Here is a 14,750-nt window from a genome sequence, read left to right on the forward strand (position 1 = left end):
AATGAATTTGCTGATTAAGATGGAAGTTATTCTATTTCTGGAAGATCATTAATAAGATGGGGTTACTGCGGGCTACTAAATCCAATTTTTCATTCAACCATATCCAGTTGAAAACTGTATCATATTTACATATGATGATGTAATTAATGATAGGAACTGAACCCATTAGATGACTCTTTAATTCATTTCTGATAGTAAATTATTATTTTGAGGTACAAACATGTACATTAAGTTCCAGAGATATTGCTGCACATATGGCAGATAATCTTACTCTGTCTGATACACCTATCATTTATGTAACATACATAGCTCATGCCAACAGTTTCATTATTTTTATTTAAAAATTCAATAGAAATGTTTAAAATTCAGCAAATTTATGTATAGTTCATAACACCACAGAATTAAATCCACATGGTCTGAATCCAAAATTTGATCAATAGTAAAACTATTTGTGAATGAAATGTGTAGGCCAAGTGTGACAGATGGTCTTTACACACTTTCTTAACTATCAGTATAAAAACTAGGTCGAACATAGATTTGTCAGTGTCAATACCCTCTAGAATGACCATATTTCACAATATCTATCATATGGCTAATCAAGTTACAACAGGCATGACCTATTCAGACATTTTTTTGGAGGGGGATTATTTGAGATCTGGTTACACTTCTAAATATTCAAAAACAATTCATATAAAATAGCGACATTACAATATAATATACATATTATGTATTCTCGTTGTATTTGTTACAGAATGTACTGGTACAATAATAAATATTTATAACTAGAATTATCTGTGGGCAACTTGAAATTTAATTTGGGAAGAATTGGCATGCACGTAAAAGATTCCTTGACAGTTGGAATTCAAAAAAAGAGTAGGCTGTAGTGTCACTGTCTAAGTAAAATTTCCCTCATACTCATAGCACACTGTATGGTTTATGTCCATCTTCATTAGCCCAGTCAGAGCAGAACAGTAGGACATTAAAACTCATTTCATTTCATTTCATTTTAATTTGGGAATATGGTTGAACAAATTTTTTGGGTCAAATTTGGGGGTTGGGCAGGATAACAATTCCGAAGTTTAATATGAAATACATATATGATTTCTAACAGGGACAGTTTGTTTCAGTTCATATTCTAACAGTAGGTAACAGAACCAAATCATTACAGTTACGAAAACTTTGGCTGCCCACTATCTCTTAACACCTTTTATTTGAATGTCCTTCTACACACACTTCATCATTACTTGCTATCTAACACATGATTAACCAGAAAATATTTTATTATATCTATAATTTCCTGCTTTTACTGATAAATTATACTTAACTAATACTAACATTTCTACTTTTTAATCGCATACAAATTTAAAAGCACTGACACCTGTTCATAATCTTTTAGTACTGACTGTGTAATACCAAGCTTCATTAAGTTATTCACAGATCATGGGATGTGACAGATGTGCCTAGTTTAAATATTTTTTTTATAGATCTACTCCCACATACTCATGATATGTTTAAAATTCAATAAACGTCTATACTTAACTACTGATATAAAAGTATCAATGGATTTTTTTAAAAAAAAACAACAATTCCCATAATTTATTAAAAGAAAATCAATTTTATAGTGGTAGTGAATCATTGAACAGAACAATGCGTGGTGTATATCCATATATATCTTTATCATGCTGTATAAATCTGAACAAGTCATTTAACGTATGAAGTGTATAAATGTCATTATTAAAAGCATTAGAATTGTTTAATGGTGTCATCAAACTGGGAAAGGAATGGATTATTCAGTGGCACAATCACAGTCTGAAGTACTTTAAAATGTTACATATTAGTTTTTAACAGTTCTCTTCACATACAATTGCCTCCTTAAACTTTTTCTAATATAGCTACTTCAGATTTTAGTACTCCTAATTATGAATGAAGTATTGTCTATCTTTACAAGGTAGTTTGCAACCTGAGAGATTAAGCTGCAATATTTCTTTATTTTTCAGAGTTATGGTGGGAGTCGCATGTGGACGCAGTGAGCAAGTGCAGGCTGACTAACCTGGATGAACTAGGTTTGATCCAAGGGTTAGCTGGGAAAGTTCTTCGAGGTTTCCAGCCTAGCAAGTCAGAACGTTTTATGTACACGTTGACATGGTCGGAAAGAAACACTAGATAGGCAAAATTTCCGTCACAACATTGTATGGAATATGCCTGTCTTCATTAGTAGTACATTAAAACCATTTCTTTTCCAAATTTTGGATGGCAAATTGGTTATGAAAAATGAAGAAACATTAAATACAGTGAAGTAAATTCTACATGTACATACAAGTTTTAAAAAATTCTTATGTTGACTCACCAGGAACTTGTTTGGCCCAGCTTATTGTGATGACCAATTCTCGATCTGCGAGATCAGATACAGCTGCCTTGAACTTCACCTCACTTTCTGGAGCATTAGGATCTGGAGAGGCAAACAACTTGTCTAACTGAGACTCTAATGTCATGAGAGTGGACAGAACTTTATTTTCAGCTGTAAAGAGAAGAAGAGATTTTGTCTTAAAGCTGCAATAAACCCAGAATAATTTGCCATCATTAACCAGCTATTAATCATACAAATAATATTGAATATGCATTATAATTTAGAAATTCTAAAAGTTTAAGCTCTGGAACTTGCAATATTCTTGCCCACTCTATCTCTCTTTAACGGCAATTACTGTAATTATCTTGGTAGCCAACCTCAAATGTAGTATTTGAGATCTGTAGAGTGTTATAAGTTTCAATAAGTCAACTCAATGTAAAGGCTGGATGTGGTTGGGTTTTATAAATTGCTTCCGTGAATAATTCTAAACCCTTTATACACGCTACCCTTTAATTCAATCTCCAATGAAAAGAAAGATCACAAACAGTATTTAAACCTAAATACTTTCTAATCTTTTATAACAGGGTTAGTTATTCGATAATAAGTACCAGTAAAACTAGCTTTCTCTTTTTGTCGAAAGGGAACCTACGAACATGCAGCCATGTTAAATTAAAATGCAATTTCTATTCCAAGCACGACTCATCCTCCTTTGAGGCTGGTTTGCATAAAAATGGTGTAGTTAATGGAAGACGTAAAATATTAAAAGGCTACAGGTGGTCAGTATTTCAAAATCTTTTGTACTTCCTTTAATGCAGAGTTGGATAAGTTTTCGATTTATACGTTGCACGTAAATATTAAATGCAGTTATACATATGCACATATTTGCATGGTTTAATCATAAGAACATTTCCGTATCCCAGGTAACAAAACTAAAAATTTAACTTTGTGCCCTTATCAATAAAGTGTGTCAGTGGGTGACCACAATGTCTGCAATTTGACAGAAGCTGGGGTAAATGACTCTTATCCACCCAGATTTTAATTATCATAAATATAAATAAAAGTCATAATAAACTCGTTAGAACTTTACAACGATAATAAAACCCACACAGACATATAGCGATGTTCACAGGAAATATCATTTAAAACATGAAATATTTAATAACCCATGCTGTTTATGACTCAACTTGTTTTTAACAAAGTTGTGTAACATTATAAAGCTATAATATAATACATGTATATATTAATATTAAATGAATAAATCTTCATAACTGCCATTTTATTTTCGAAATTACTTCATTGTCCTTTTTAATTTCCAGATGTGTATGTAACTATGGACATAGAATCTTTTAATAAAACTGTTTCAAGAATTTACATGCAAATTCTCATTATAAATTTAATTCAAATTATTATCAAAAGTTTAATTGTTGAAATAAATAAAACTATTATCACCATGACGGCTAATGTCATCTTGAAAATTAGTTGATTATTTATCCTCAACTACATGTACAGGTAAATTATGGCATGATATCTTTTCAAAAATTATTTCAGGAATCCACATTCCAAATGACTAAGAAATCTGTATGGAATCACTCTGAGAAAACATGTGGTGTGTATTTTTGTCATGAGTGATTAGATGTGTAATGATCTTATTATAGGTTATCTAATCTATAGTCTGATCAATGAACTTAGACTTGTACTCGGATGACTTTATTATACTATTACTATACATAGAAACTAGTTAATATGGTACTATTACATGGTGTAGTATCATGTACCAAATGACTATTCTTAGTAACTGGAATCCATACTGTCACTAGTTAACTGCCAGCATCTTATTCAATCTATTTTTAGTGTAGTTTTTAAAAGCACTCCAATAAATCATGTAAGAGCATACATTAAACTTATCATATCAAGTTATAGGTACTTACATTAACAAGATGTAGCTATCAATCACTACATGGTTAATTAGATAGATTTACCGATAATATGACATGAAAAAATATTGTAACCACTTTACGTAATTCATAACAAATTATATAACCATCAAATGACTTCCTTTGATGGTTTTACTTTAAGAGTTCATTATCAGGAAATTAAACTTTAATGTTGTTCAAATAAAGTTATCATGGTGGAAGGGGGGGGGGCTTCCTTATAAATAAGTAATAATAATTTCTGTGTTTCTAATAATTGGCGCCAGCTACAATTAATGTCAGCTTGTATCAGAATTACACTTGTATTACACCTACGCATGTGTAGGCAGTATTACTATTGTACATGTAGGCATGGTAATAACTATTTTAAGTATGTTATGTCCTAACACTGATAAATGTAACCTGTCTGAAATGAAAGATGTACATTAATAGTGCTATACTGTAACCATTATATAATTTGTCAGGTATTTATATAAAATACATTCACATCTCTAGCTATTTCTCAAGTACATTTACAGTTACTTAAAGATTATTTCTAGAATAAGGTCTGGAATATTTCATCTTTTAAACAACATTTTTTAATCTTATCCTAAAGTACATGTATAACACATTTTCTAATGTCTTTGAAATGAATTACTGACAATAAGTTGATTTATAAGGATTAAATAAGTTGATTTGGTTACATAATGTTGCTTTTTTTTGATAATACCGATGAACTGTCACCAAACAAAAACAAACTGAAAACTAGATTTCCAAATTGCAAAGTATTCATTTGATAGATACCAGATTTATTTTAATGTAAGCTATAAATGGGGGTTATCTTATTAATCCTATCATAATTACTTTATTTCTCTCTAACATGAACATGTATAACCAGTTTCCATTACATGCCTCATCAAGGAAGTTTTTTCCTAGAACCAATTTTAGAATGAAGTCGTGGCTTATTACTTTCTTAATTGACCAAAATAACTCCTACTGTTAATTAACTTAAGATAAATCTAGTGATAACACTTCACATTTAATATAAGCATCTACAACACAGTTTGACAGTCATTGGAAGAATATAAGAAATTGAACAATTAATATGGTTTTCTCAAGCATCAAGGTCATCAATATATGTAGCCTTAAGTAAAGATACTGTATACAGTACGTTATACTACGTTCTTAAGATTTTGTTTTTTAAACTAATAAAAACGGAAAATGAGAATAATCTATTATCTGGGGAGTCTGGTCTTTAGTTCCACGCCAATAATGAATCTTGTAATAATGTCTTTAAAGTTCCACGGCAGCAATACATCTTGTAATAATGTCATTAAAGTAAAGACTGTAACACAGTTTATACTATGTTCATATTCAAAACTCTATTTGATTGGTGGATATCATTAGAACTTAAGCAAATCAAAAGGGATGTACTTAGTACGAATGTACGATGTAAAATTGCTATATTATGATTATGACAAATGACTGATTTGAGAATCTTAAACAAATCATAAAAAAATAACTATTTTTTTTTTAAGGACGACTTCTTCAAGGTATTTTGCTGAATGTTTATTGATCTGACAATTCAAATAAACCCAGATAAATTCATGTGTATATGCCAATAACCACTCAATACACACACTCCAGTCACATTTACGTAAAGTAATTGATCTTAACACAGTACTACGCAGAAATTCATCACTTCATTTTCTACTATAATCTATATCAAACATGAGGGGGAGGATTAATCATTAATATTCCTTTCAAGTAGGATTTCCTTCAACAATCTTTACATAGAACCTAAACAATAAACTTTATTCTTTAAAAGCTTTCAGTAAATATTCATAATAGAAAGCACCATTAATGTTTCTTTATTCAGAATATGCTACCATTTTTTTTTAACCTAAATGAACTGTCTTTTAAGTACGGATGTGTTACCTGCATGCACCGCTTTGTGTCAGCAGAATTCAATCAAAGTTCAATGAATCTCTAGTTACAAGATGCTTTAAATATTTATAAGTTTTTAAGACATGCATCTTTTGATATCTTTAGAAGTTATTACTTTTACATTCACTTAATTAGATATGAAACCAATTAGGCAATATATTGTGCCTTAACAGACATCTAAGATGTTCAAAGTCAAAAAATGATTTAATTTAGCACTAACAGTCCAATTCAGTAATTACATAAATGCTGCCACAGTCAAACATATACTTACATTCTACACAGGGTTTTTTGATTGGGTAAACGGGATGCAAGACAGGCTGGCAGTCAATACCTCGCTTGTACTTCTGACGACCACCACGAACTCTGTCAAGACGAACACCTGAAAACATTCAAACAAAAAATAAATTAAAAACTCCACCAAACTGTTGCTTATTAACAAACCATGTAATGTTTGGCAAACATCCTTTAATAAAGCCACGCATATGTACAGGTCCAAGCTGCATGATGCTAAAGTAAAAGAGAATAAAAATGTTTGTGCTGTTTGCTTCTTTAGTACTCATAGGCATCATCCAGTAATAACCAGTACCCTAATTCAGCTCTGCAGTTTGCATAGTTTATTTGAATTGATTAATTGAATGATGGACATTTATAAGCACACTATTCAGTTTACTTGGATTGACTGAATGCTGAACATTTATAAACATTATTCAGTTTACTTGAATTGACTGAATGAAAATTTATAAACATAGTGTTCAGTTTACTTGAATTGATTGAATGATGAACATTTATAAACACAACCCTACATGTACTTGTAATAATCAAATTAACTGTAGAAGATATAAAGTAGAAACTTCTTAACGCTATTCTACTTTAAATAGTTTAAATCTATTTTCTTTACATCAGTTGTCACTGTTTGTTCTAATTACTAGTATTAACAACCATTCTTGGTTAGAAACAGTCAACATTGCTGCTTAATTTTTAGTTATTGATGTAAATATTTTTTGTGTAAACCAGTGTTTATAAAGACATGTTTAGAATTGAGTTATCTCTTCTAATTGGTATTTATTGTTCTTAGTTTACATTAAGAAGCAAATAAATCCAAACCAATATGCAAATATGTAATGCTTATTTATCCCATTGTTAATATAAAGTTCTAACATCTGTCAAAAAAAAAGCTTGGAAAATGAACATCAGTATATCCCTTGACAGTTGTTGATAATCACCACCCAAAAAAGGTCTTTAATATTGACTGATTTGCTGCAGTTGCTGCGTGCATCCTGACAACATTTCGCACATATCTCATCCATTTCTTTCTGATGTAAAGGACAGAAACTCTAAAAAGCGTACATAATTAAATCAAAAGCCTATTTATTGACTAAACTAATGCAAATCTATCACACCGGTGAAAGAAACACAGTGCCAAAATTAATAGAGTAATCAATACAGTAGTAAGATACACATTACTTCTTGTGTTTCTGATTGTATCTATTTTCTATTCCTGACAGTCAAGAGCATAAACTATGTCTCCCGTGACATAAACATTACAAATTCATCTGTTATGTTTTCAAATTGATGTCACAAATAAGCTGTTACCGTGTACCAAAATAGAGGAAGAAATTCTGATGATGGAGCAATGTCACTAGTTACTACACATATGCACAGGAGCAATGTCGACACAAGTATGCACAGAAGCAACAGGTATAAGTATGCACAGGAGCAATGTCTCTACAAGTACCGGTATACACAAAATATCTTTTGTTTAAAAAATTAGATAATATTGGAACTCCATTTTTTTGACAAACTATAACATCACAAAACATTCCATACAATATTTGTTTATATTGGCTTCATAAATACAGAATGATCGAGTATCACTTAATGTACAAAATATGAAATCAAGTATAAAATCTATTACAAGATGATGATGATGTTCATTCATGCAAATGTTTAAAACATCCAGAAAACATAACAGCAACTAAACCAAATGTCAGGAAAAAGACCAGCATGATAAAATCTTCCATCAACAATAATTCTACTTGTGGCGAAATAATGAAGAATACAGTTGTTCTATAATAACATGAATCAGGGAACTTTATGTGTGTGATGCTACATGTATACATTGACAGAGATATAGATGTTTGACACTTACATCTGTCATGTGCTTGGCACCACTAGATCAGTAGGTGTACACACATTATATGCCATAAAATAATTTAAATTAACCCGAAATTCATCACTTAAATGACTACAAATCTTACTAGACAAGGGGTCTTAAATGAATTGGAACACTTTTAAATTGAAAGATTCAGAGAGGAATGTACTGAAATGAAAAGAACATTGTATAAAATGTCTACTTTAACACAATTGGACACCTTTTTCAGACAGTTAAACACCTTATCCTGGTGGTAAAAATATAGCTTAGTGGTCATTACTGGTGTATTCTGTGTTTCTGATGGAATGTCTGAGTCTATAATTGATAGATTAGATTGTCAGTGGTCTAACTAATCAGTAGTCTTTCTAGATGTTCTAGTAATTACTATCAAATATACTTTTACTACTTATTTATGATGCCTGACAGAGCCTATCAATATTTCATACGTTAGCATTAACCTTACATCATATCCCACAAATTACTTTTGTTCCAATGATCATTAATCTCCAGGGATTAAGAAATATATCAATTTTCACCTCAATGCTACTTTAATCAAACTGAATGTATTTTATTAACCTGACTTCCTGTCACTGATCAGACCATTGAGTGTTCTCAGATTTCTTGAATGAGAATCTACGTGTAGAATGTTCATCAAGTCATACATTTTACACATATTTTTTTCTAGGAGTAAATGAAATTACTACAAGGCCCAAGCAAGACATTTCTTAATCTATTAATATTCCATGGATTTTTACAGTATTATAGGGGAAGTGTGTGCTCCCGAGAAAGCCATTTTTACTTTGGCAATATAACAACAGCGCAATTTCCGAAAACATTTACTTATTTTTGCAAAATTTAGAATTTTATTTTTTTGTCAGTTTCAATCGGTTAAATTGATATAAATTGTTACAGAGACCAATGAAAAAAATTATCGACTTGCTTCGATAAAAGCAAATCTTCAACAGGGATGTGTAATCATATTAAATGTCTCTGATTTCTCTTTTCTATTGATGCACCAGCAATGGGTAATCAAATTTTACATTAAAGAAAACAACTTAAAAGACTTTTATTTCTAACCAATAAACAATGTGTGCACATGATCCATAAAGGATTGAAGTACATGTAAGCTTATTACTACTACTAGCAGTCAAAATACTCAAAATTTGTAGAAGATACTCAAATTGAGTTTTGGAATGATCTCTACTGTAGTCAATGTAATCAGATTGTTGACCACTCTGACTGCTGATTGCTACTGTAGCGTCATAGACAATCATTAAAATCAGCTATCTTTATTACTGTTCATAAAGTTGAAATTGTTGTAAACAAAAGTGGAGGGAATAGTACCAAATATTGTGGTTAAATTCTTGTTTCCAGTAATTATTAATGACAGCTGATGACAAGATAGTCCTTTATATCTGGCTACATTATACCACAACATAGATTATGTGTAGGACTAAAAGTAGACATCAATTGTGATTTTTTTTTATTTAGAAGTAAAATGCTTTATACATGTACATCAACAATCTCAGTCACAGACCAATATCAAAAGGGAATCTTGGCGGAGATGCGTCACACTTTGATCTGCTAATTGCATACCTACAGGAAAGCGATTAGGAAAAAAAGCACAACAGTCGGTTTATCAACCTTGCATCTATTTTAACTTGGCATACTGCACGTATTTTAACAGTGCTTAGTGAAGAAATATGCAGCCAAAACATAAGAAACAGCTGTATATTTATTACTTATAAGATTAACTATCAGCATTTGGTGGCATTAATCTCGGTAGACAACCGTTATAACTATTATCATAATTATATAGGTGAAAGTATTGGTTACTAGAGAACAGACTCAACGCTAAATCAATTTTCAGGAACATCATTCTTTTTTCCCTGAAGAGCAATCAGTTGATTGGGATTGAATCAAAATAAATTGTTACAGATACTACAGGTATATAGATCTACTTATAATGAAAGGAGATTATTTAACCAAACCTAATTCAAAAATCTAGCTATGGTATTAAATGTATTTGTAACCAATTTGTCTCTTGTGAGAGATGGTTTGTTGCTAGAATTTGAGGAGGAGGAAAATTTATTATTCTCTTTACGTAAGCAAACGGAAAGGGGGACTGATTTAAGAGACTACTGAGAAAGATTCATTTGTTTTTCGCCTACAATCTTCTAATAATATCCCTACACAAATTTTTAAACAGATTTCATTGTGAAACCAAGGTAACTAAGCTTATTAATATAAATAAAGTTTACTCAATAATTCTATGGATACCTTTGTCTTTATCAATCAAAAAGGGAGATTCTAATGCTTTATAATTTTACAAAGATCTTATACCTTGCTGATCTTGAATTATGATCAAGAGATTGCCGATTCATCAAGAGTTTTTGTTTTGTTATAAAAACAAAATGACGAACTGGATGAACTACATTTAGAGATGAATCAAGTCCAAGGTTTGCGATACTTTAGGAAAGTACATTAACCAGGTTCCCATCTGTTCTTATTGGAAATAAAGAAATTTATCCTTAATTTACGCTCATCAACAATCACCAGCATCCAACACCTCCATCTGTTTTACCGTGATTTAGTGATCAGACTATATATAGCACCAGATACCATCAAATTGCTTCACGCCACTTTGGCACCTCCGCTAAAGTATCAAGTTCACATTCCCCAAACCACGAGTTATAGCTGGTTTGTTTACCAGCATTCAATCAATTATAGGTCTATAGTAGATATTTACACTGCTGTAAAATCTATATTTCAACACTTCATTCTTCACACATATACAGTAACCTTTAAAAAATATCATCCTTCCCAGACTTCAGGGTTTTTTGGTGATCACTGCCAAATGTTATGAATTTTTGTATTCCATGCATGAAATTAGGAATACATATGATGTATTAAATGTACCTTTTCTTGTACAAAAAACATGTAGATTAATTTATATTAAAATATAAGATTACATCTGCATAAATCTGAGGTATACAAACACAAAACTTGCAGGCCATATCTTATAAACCATTCAAGCCCAATTATGAATGGAATCTTGAAAATTTTCATGGCATTAATTTATAATAACCTTAATGGTTACCTTAACCTATATTATGTTTTTCTTGCAATACTTTCAAAAAAACAGAAGGTACCGTACCTATATATGCCTTGCAGAAAATTTGTCTTACTGGGGTTTATTAATCTATTTGTTTCAAATTTCATAACAAGTCAACAGTTGTTTCCTTAAAACTAGCATAGGAAGAAAAGTTGCATGAAAGTCTGTTTGGACTGATAATCTGACAGAACAACATGATTCCAACATTTTAATCCTGAATTCAACAACAGGAAGAACTTTTAAACTCTGATAAAAAAAATACAAAATATCACCTGTTTGTAACAAACTATCCAACCAGCTGTTACTATCATCATTAGCCATTTTGTAAACACAAAATCAAACATACCTCATCAGTTCGGGAGTAAACTGTGTTAAGATAAAGCCAATCTGATTAAAACACAGATCACATTTCGTTTCGTTTTTTATAGTTCAAAATTTCGTTTTACTTGTCTTTAATACTACACTAGGATCTGGAAGAGTTGTTATATTACCAGCGTTTTGGTTGAAGTGAGGGATAAGCCAATGAAACGATCTGTTATGGCGACTTCTTGGTGTGCCATGCAGGGAACTGTGAGTAAACCACTAGAAACGTCAACACTGATTGATTAATCAATGTCTGACATCATAGGGTCAAAAGCCACTTGTACGACCCCTGACACGGCCTTATTGTACAACTTGTCAGATCTTCATGTAGTGTAGGCCATCGAAAGTATAAAAAAACGAAGCGAAATATAGATCTATATTGTAATAAGATTGAGATAAAGCATTAACTTCAATGAACAATCATAGGATTAATAAATTCTGCCATGATAATAAAATAAACTGAACCTCAATTTATCCTAAGGGGCATTGAGCACTATTGGTACATGTACGATGCATACATGAAGTTCTATTTTAAAGACAGAAAGTAAGAATATGAGAAATACATTAAAGGAAGAAAGGTATGAAGGTATCACAGAGGTCTGTAGGCTTTTTATATGTAACTCGTCTGTTATGGCATTTCTCAAATAACCATACGCCTACTGATATAAGGTACGAGCCAAAAGACCATTTTTACCTCATAAAAAAAAACAATTCTGACTTACATTATAGGTAAATCCAATAGTAGTTCTGACTTTAGACAGGTAAAAATTTATGAAAAACAACAATGACATCAATAGTTTGTATACACACTATCGGGAAATCTACAATTCTGTTTTTAACAGGAGTCTTAATAATAAAACACATCGGCTTGCAAGAGCTCTGCATTAACCATTAATATCTATTTAGTTATGTTAAAACAAGCAGTTCATTTGTTCCCAAGTACCTCAAGCACTCAAGTCAAAGTTCTCTATTATAAATTACTTTCCCACTGATTTTCATAACATTAAAAAATAATATAACTTCAAAGACAAGACCTTATATAATTTCTGTGAAGAGACTTGTGTAAATAAGGGTAAGCTGGTTTGAAATATGTACAATTCATTGGATAAAACTGATAATACAATCATTCCCTGTACATAAAACCATTGAACCATTGACAAAATTATTGAATTATTAATGGCAAAGTTTGCGAATTGTCTGTCGGGATAATTGAATACATGATTTGAGCTCACTGCGAGGTGTCTGGTACACATTGAAATCAAATCGCAACCCATTCCACATGTGCATGTTATTGATAAAAAGGATGCAATGCATTCCAAGAATCTATAAATGCATTATCCTTGTCTGGAGGTGAGGTCAGGATTAGTGCCTAGCATTTTCCATTCCAATATTCTATCAAACCGAATTAAATACCAAAAGAAAACCAATCCTTTGAAATGTTAACGTGATCGATACATGCTTTTTGTTTTCAGATTCAAAGAACTGTTCTTTTCAGTCAATATGAGTGGGTGTCTAAAATATCTTACCAGACAAGTACAAACTTGATTTTTTTTATTGGTTACAGGGCGACTTATGTTAATTCTACTAATTTTACTAGTAGATATATCATTACACAGAAGTGTGTTTTATATCTTATATAATCAATGGCGTATCATTTGATGCGAATACTAGCCACTGTTTATCTTAGTTTATTGGATCTACACCGACCGAAGGAATTTGCCACATAAAGAAACCCCGAATACATTCATCTAATGAGCAAAGCAAGAAAATCAATGTTTGGTAAGCTTCACAATCGATATTCCTCAGACTTAACAAGACAGTCCAAATTCACAGCATCCATTTCCGTTTCATTTTTACCAAAGTTCATTTACATTATACGTTGATTACGACTTGATTTTCAGCTCTATTGATTGTCAAAATACCACTTTACTTCACTTTTATTTATGATGTAATTTTCTTCACTTATCTGTCGGATTCATTCATGTGGAAGGCAAGAAAAAGAAAATCATTGGCTAAAATTGGTTAAAACCATATATTTATGAACTGCGTTGGCGGATTTTTTTTCCCAATTTGCGTGATCCATAAAACATGGAATTAGATTATAATGGTAAGGAAGTCAGGCCATGAACATGTAGGTTGCTCATCACGTCTGTGTCTGGTAGGCATTTGTACAGATCTGAATTCATCACACACACATATGTATAAATTTGTGTAAATAAAATCCATATACAGCTCAACTAACTCTATGGTTTCCCAGAAGCAAACATGAGTGATGAGTTAAAATAAAATTATTCAGGAGAGGAGAAGAATTGATGCTAGCCTGCTACAAGGAACTCTTTTGACCGAATTCTAGAAAGTTTGTTTCAAAATGGATTAAGAACCCTGGTTGAAAATAAGTTCAAAAGTTAGCTTACCTTCCCTAAGCATTCCGACTCGTAAACATTTTTGGAATCGGCAAGCCTGGCAGGCTTTACGTCTTCGTTTCGTGATTTCACATTCACCACTTGCTGGGCAGGAGTATTCAATATTACCTGAAAACATAACAGCAATTCTATTTAATGTTTTGCTTGCCCTCAACAGCCCACAGGCTTTATTTTTGATACTATATAGTATAATTAATTTTTCAGTGATGTCCACAGTAATTGGGTATTGAAAAGTGTTCTTTAGAAAATAATTTAGATGATTAAAATGTACCATCCTGACCTCCATAATCATGGAAAGAAATCTGTTATCCTTCAGTCATCAATTGGTCAGTATAGGACTCAATATGAGCAAAAAATATGGAGTGTACAATAATAAATGCTACATAAATAATTTTATCTAAATTGATCCCTGGCATCTTATAGTGTTATGACATCAATTTTAACAAGTTTTGGACCAACATACTTTTTATAAGACTACAGGTACATGTACTTC

At 31.4% G+C, this 14,750-nt stretch overlaps 1 protein-coding gene across 5 annotated transcripts in view; it reads right to left on the reverse strand.

Annotated features, from left to right (window-relative positions):
• LOC126820886 (estrogen-related receptor gamma) overlaps positions 1 to 14,750 on the reverse strand; it is a 40,060-nt gene that overhangs the window by 8,986 nt on the left and 16,324 nt on the right. For all 5 annotated transcript variants that reach the window (XM_050549039.2, XM_050549041.2, XM_050549037.2 and 2 more), the window contains exons 3-5: positions 14,249 to 14,365; positions 6,476 to 6,583; positions 2,348 to 2,518 (exon numbers count right to left, since the gene is read on the reverse strand). In XM_050549039.2, the coding sequence (XP_050404996.1) occupies positions 2,348 to 2,518; positions 6,476 to 6,583; positions 14,249 to 14,365 (396 nt within the window). The remainder of the gene's footprint in view (positions 1 to 2,347; positions 2,519 to 6,475; positions 6,584 to 14,248; positions 14,366 to 14,750) is intronic.

The sequence above is a fragment of the Patella vulgata genome, chromosome 5 (genome assembly GCF_932274485.2).
Source record: "Patella vulgata chromosome 5, xgPatVulg1.2, whole genome shotgun sequence".
Lineage (NCBI taxonomy): Eukaryota > Metazoa > Mollusca > Gastropoda > Patellidae > Patella > Patella vulgata.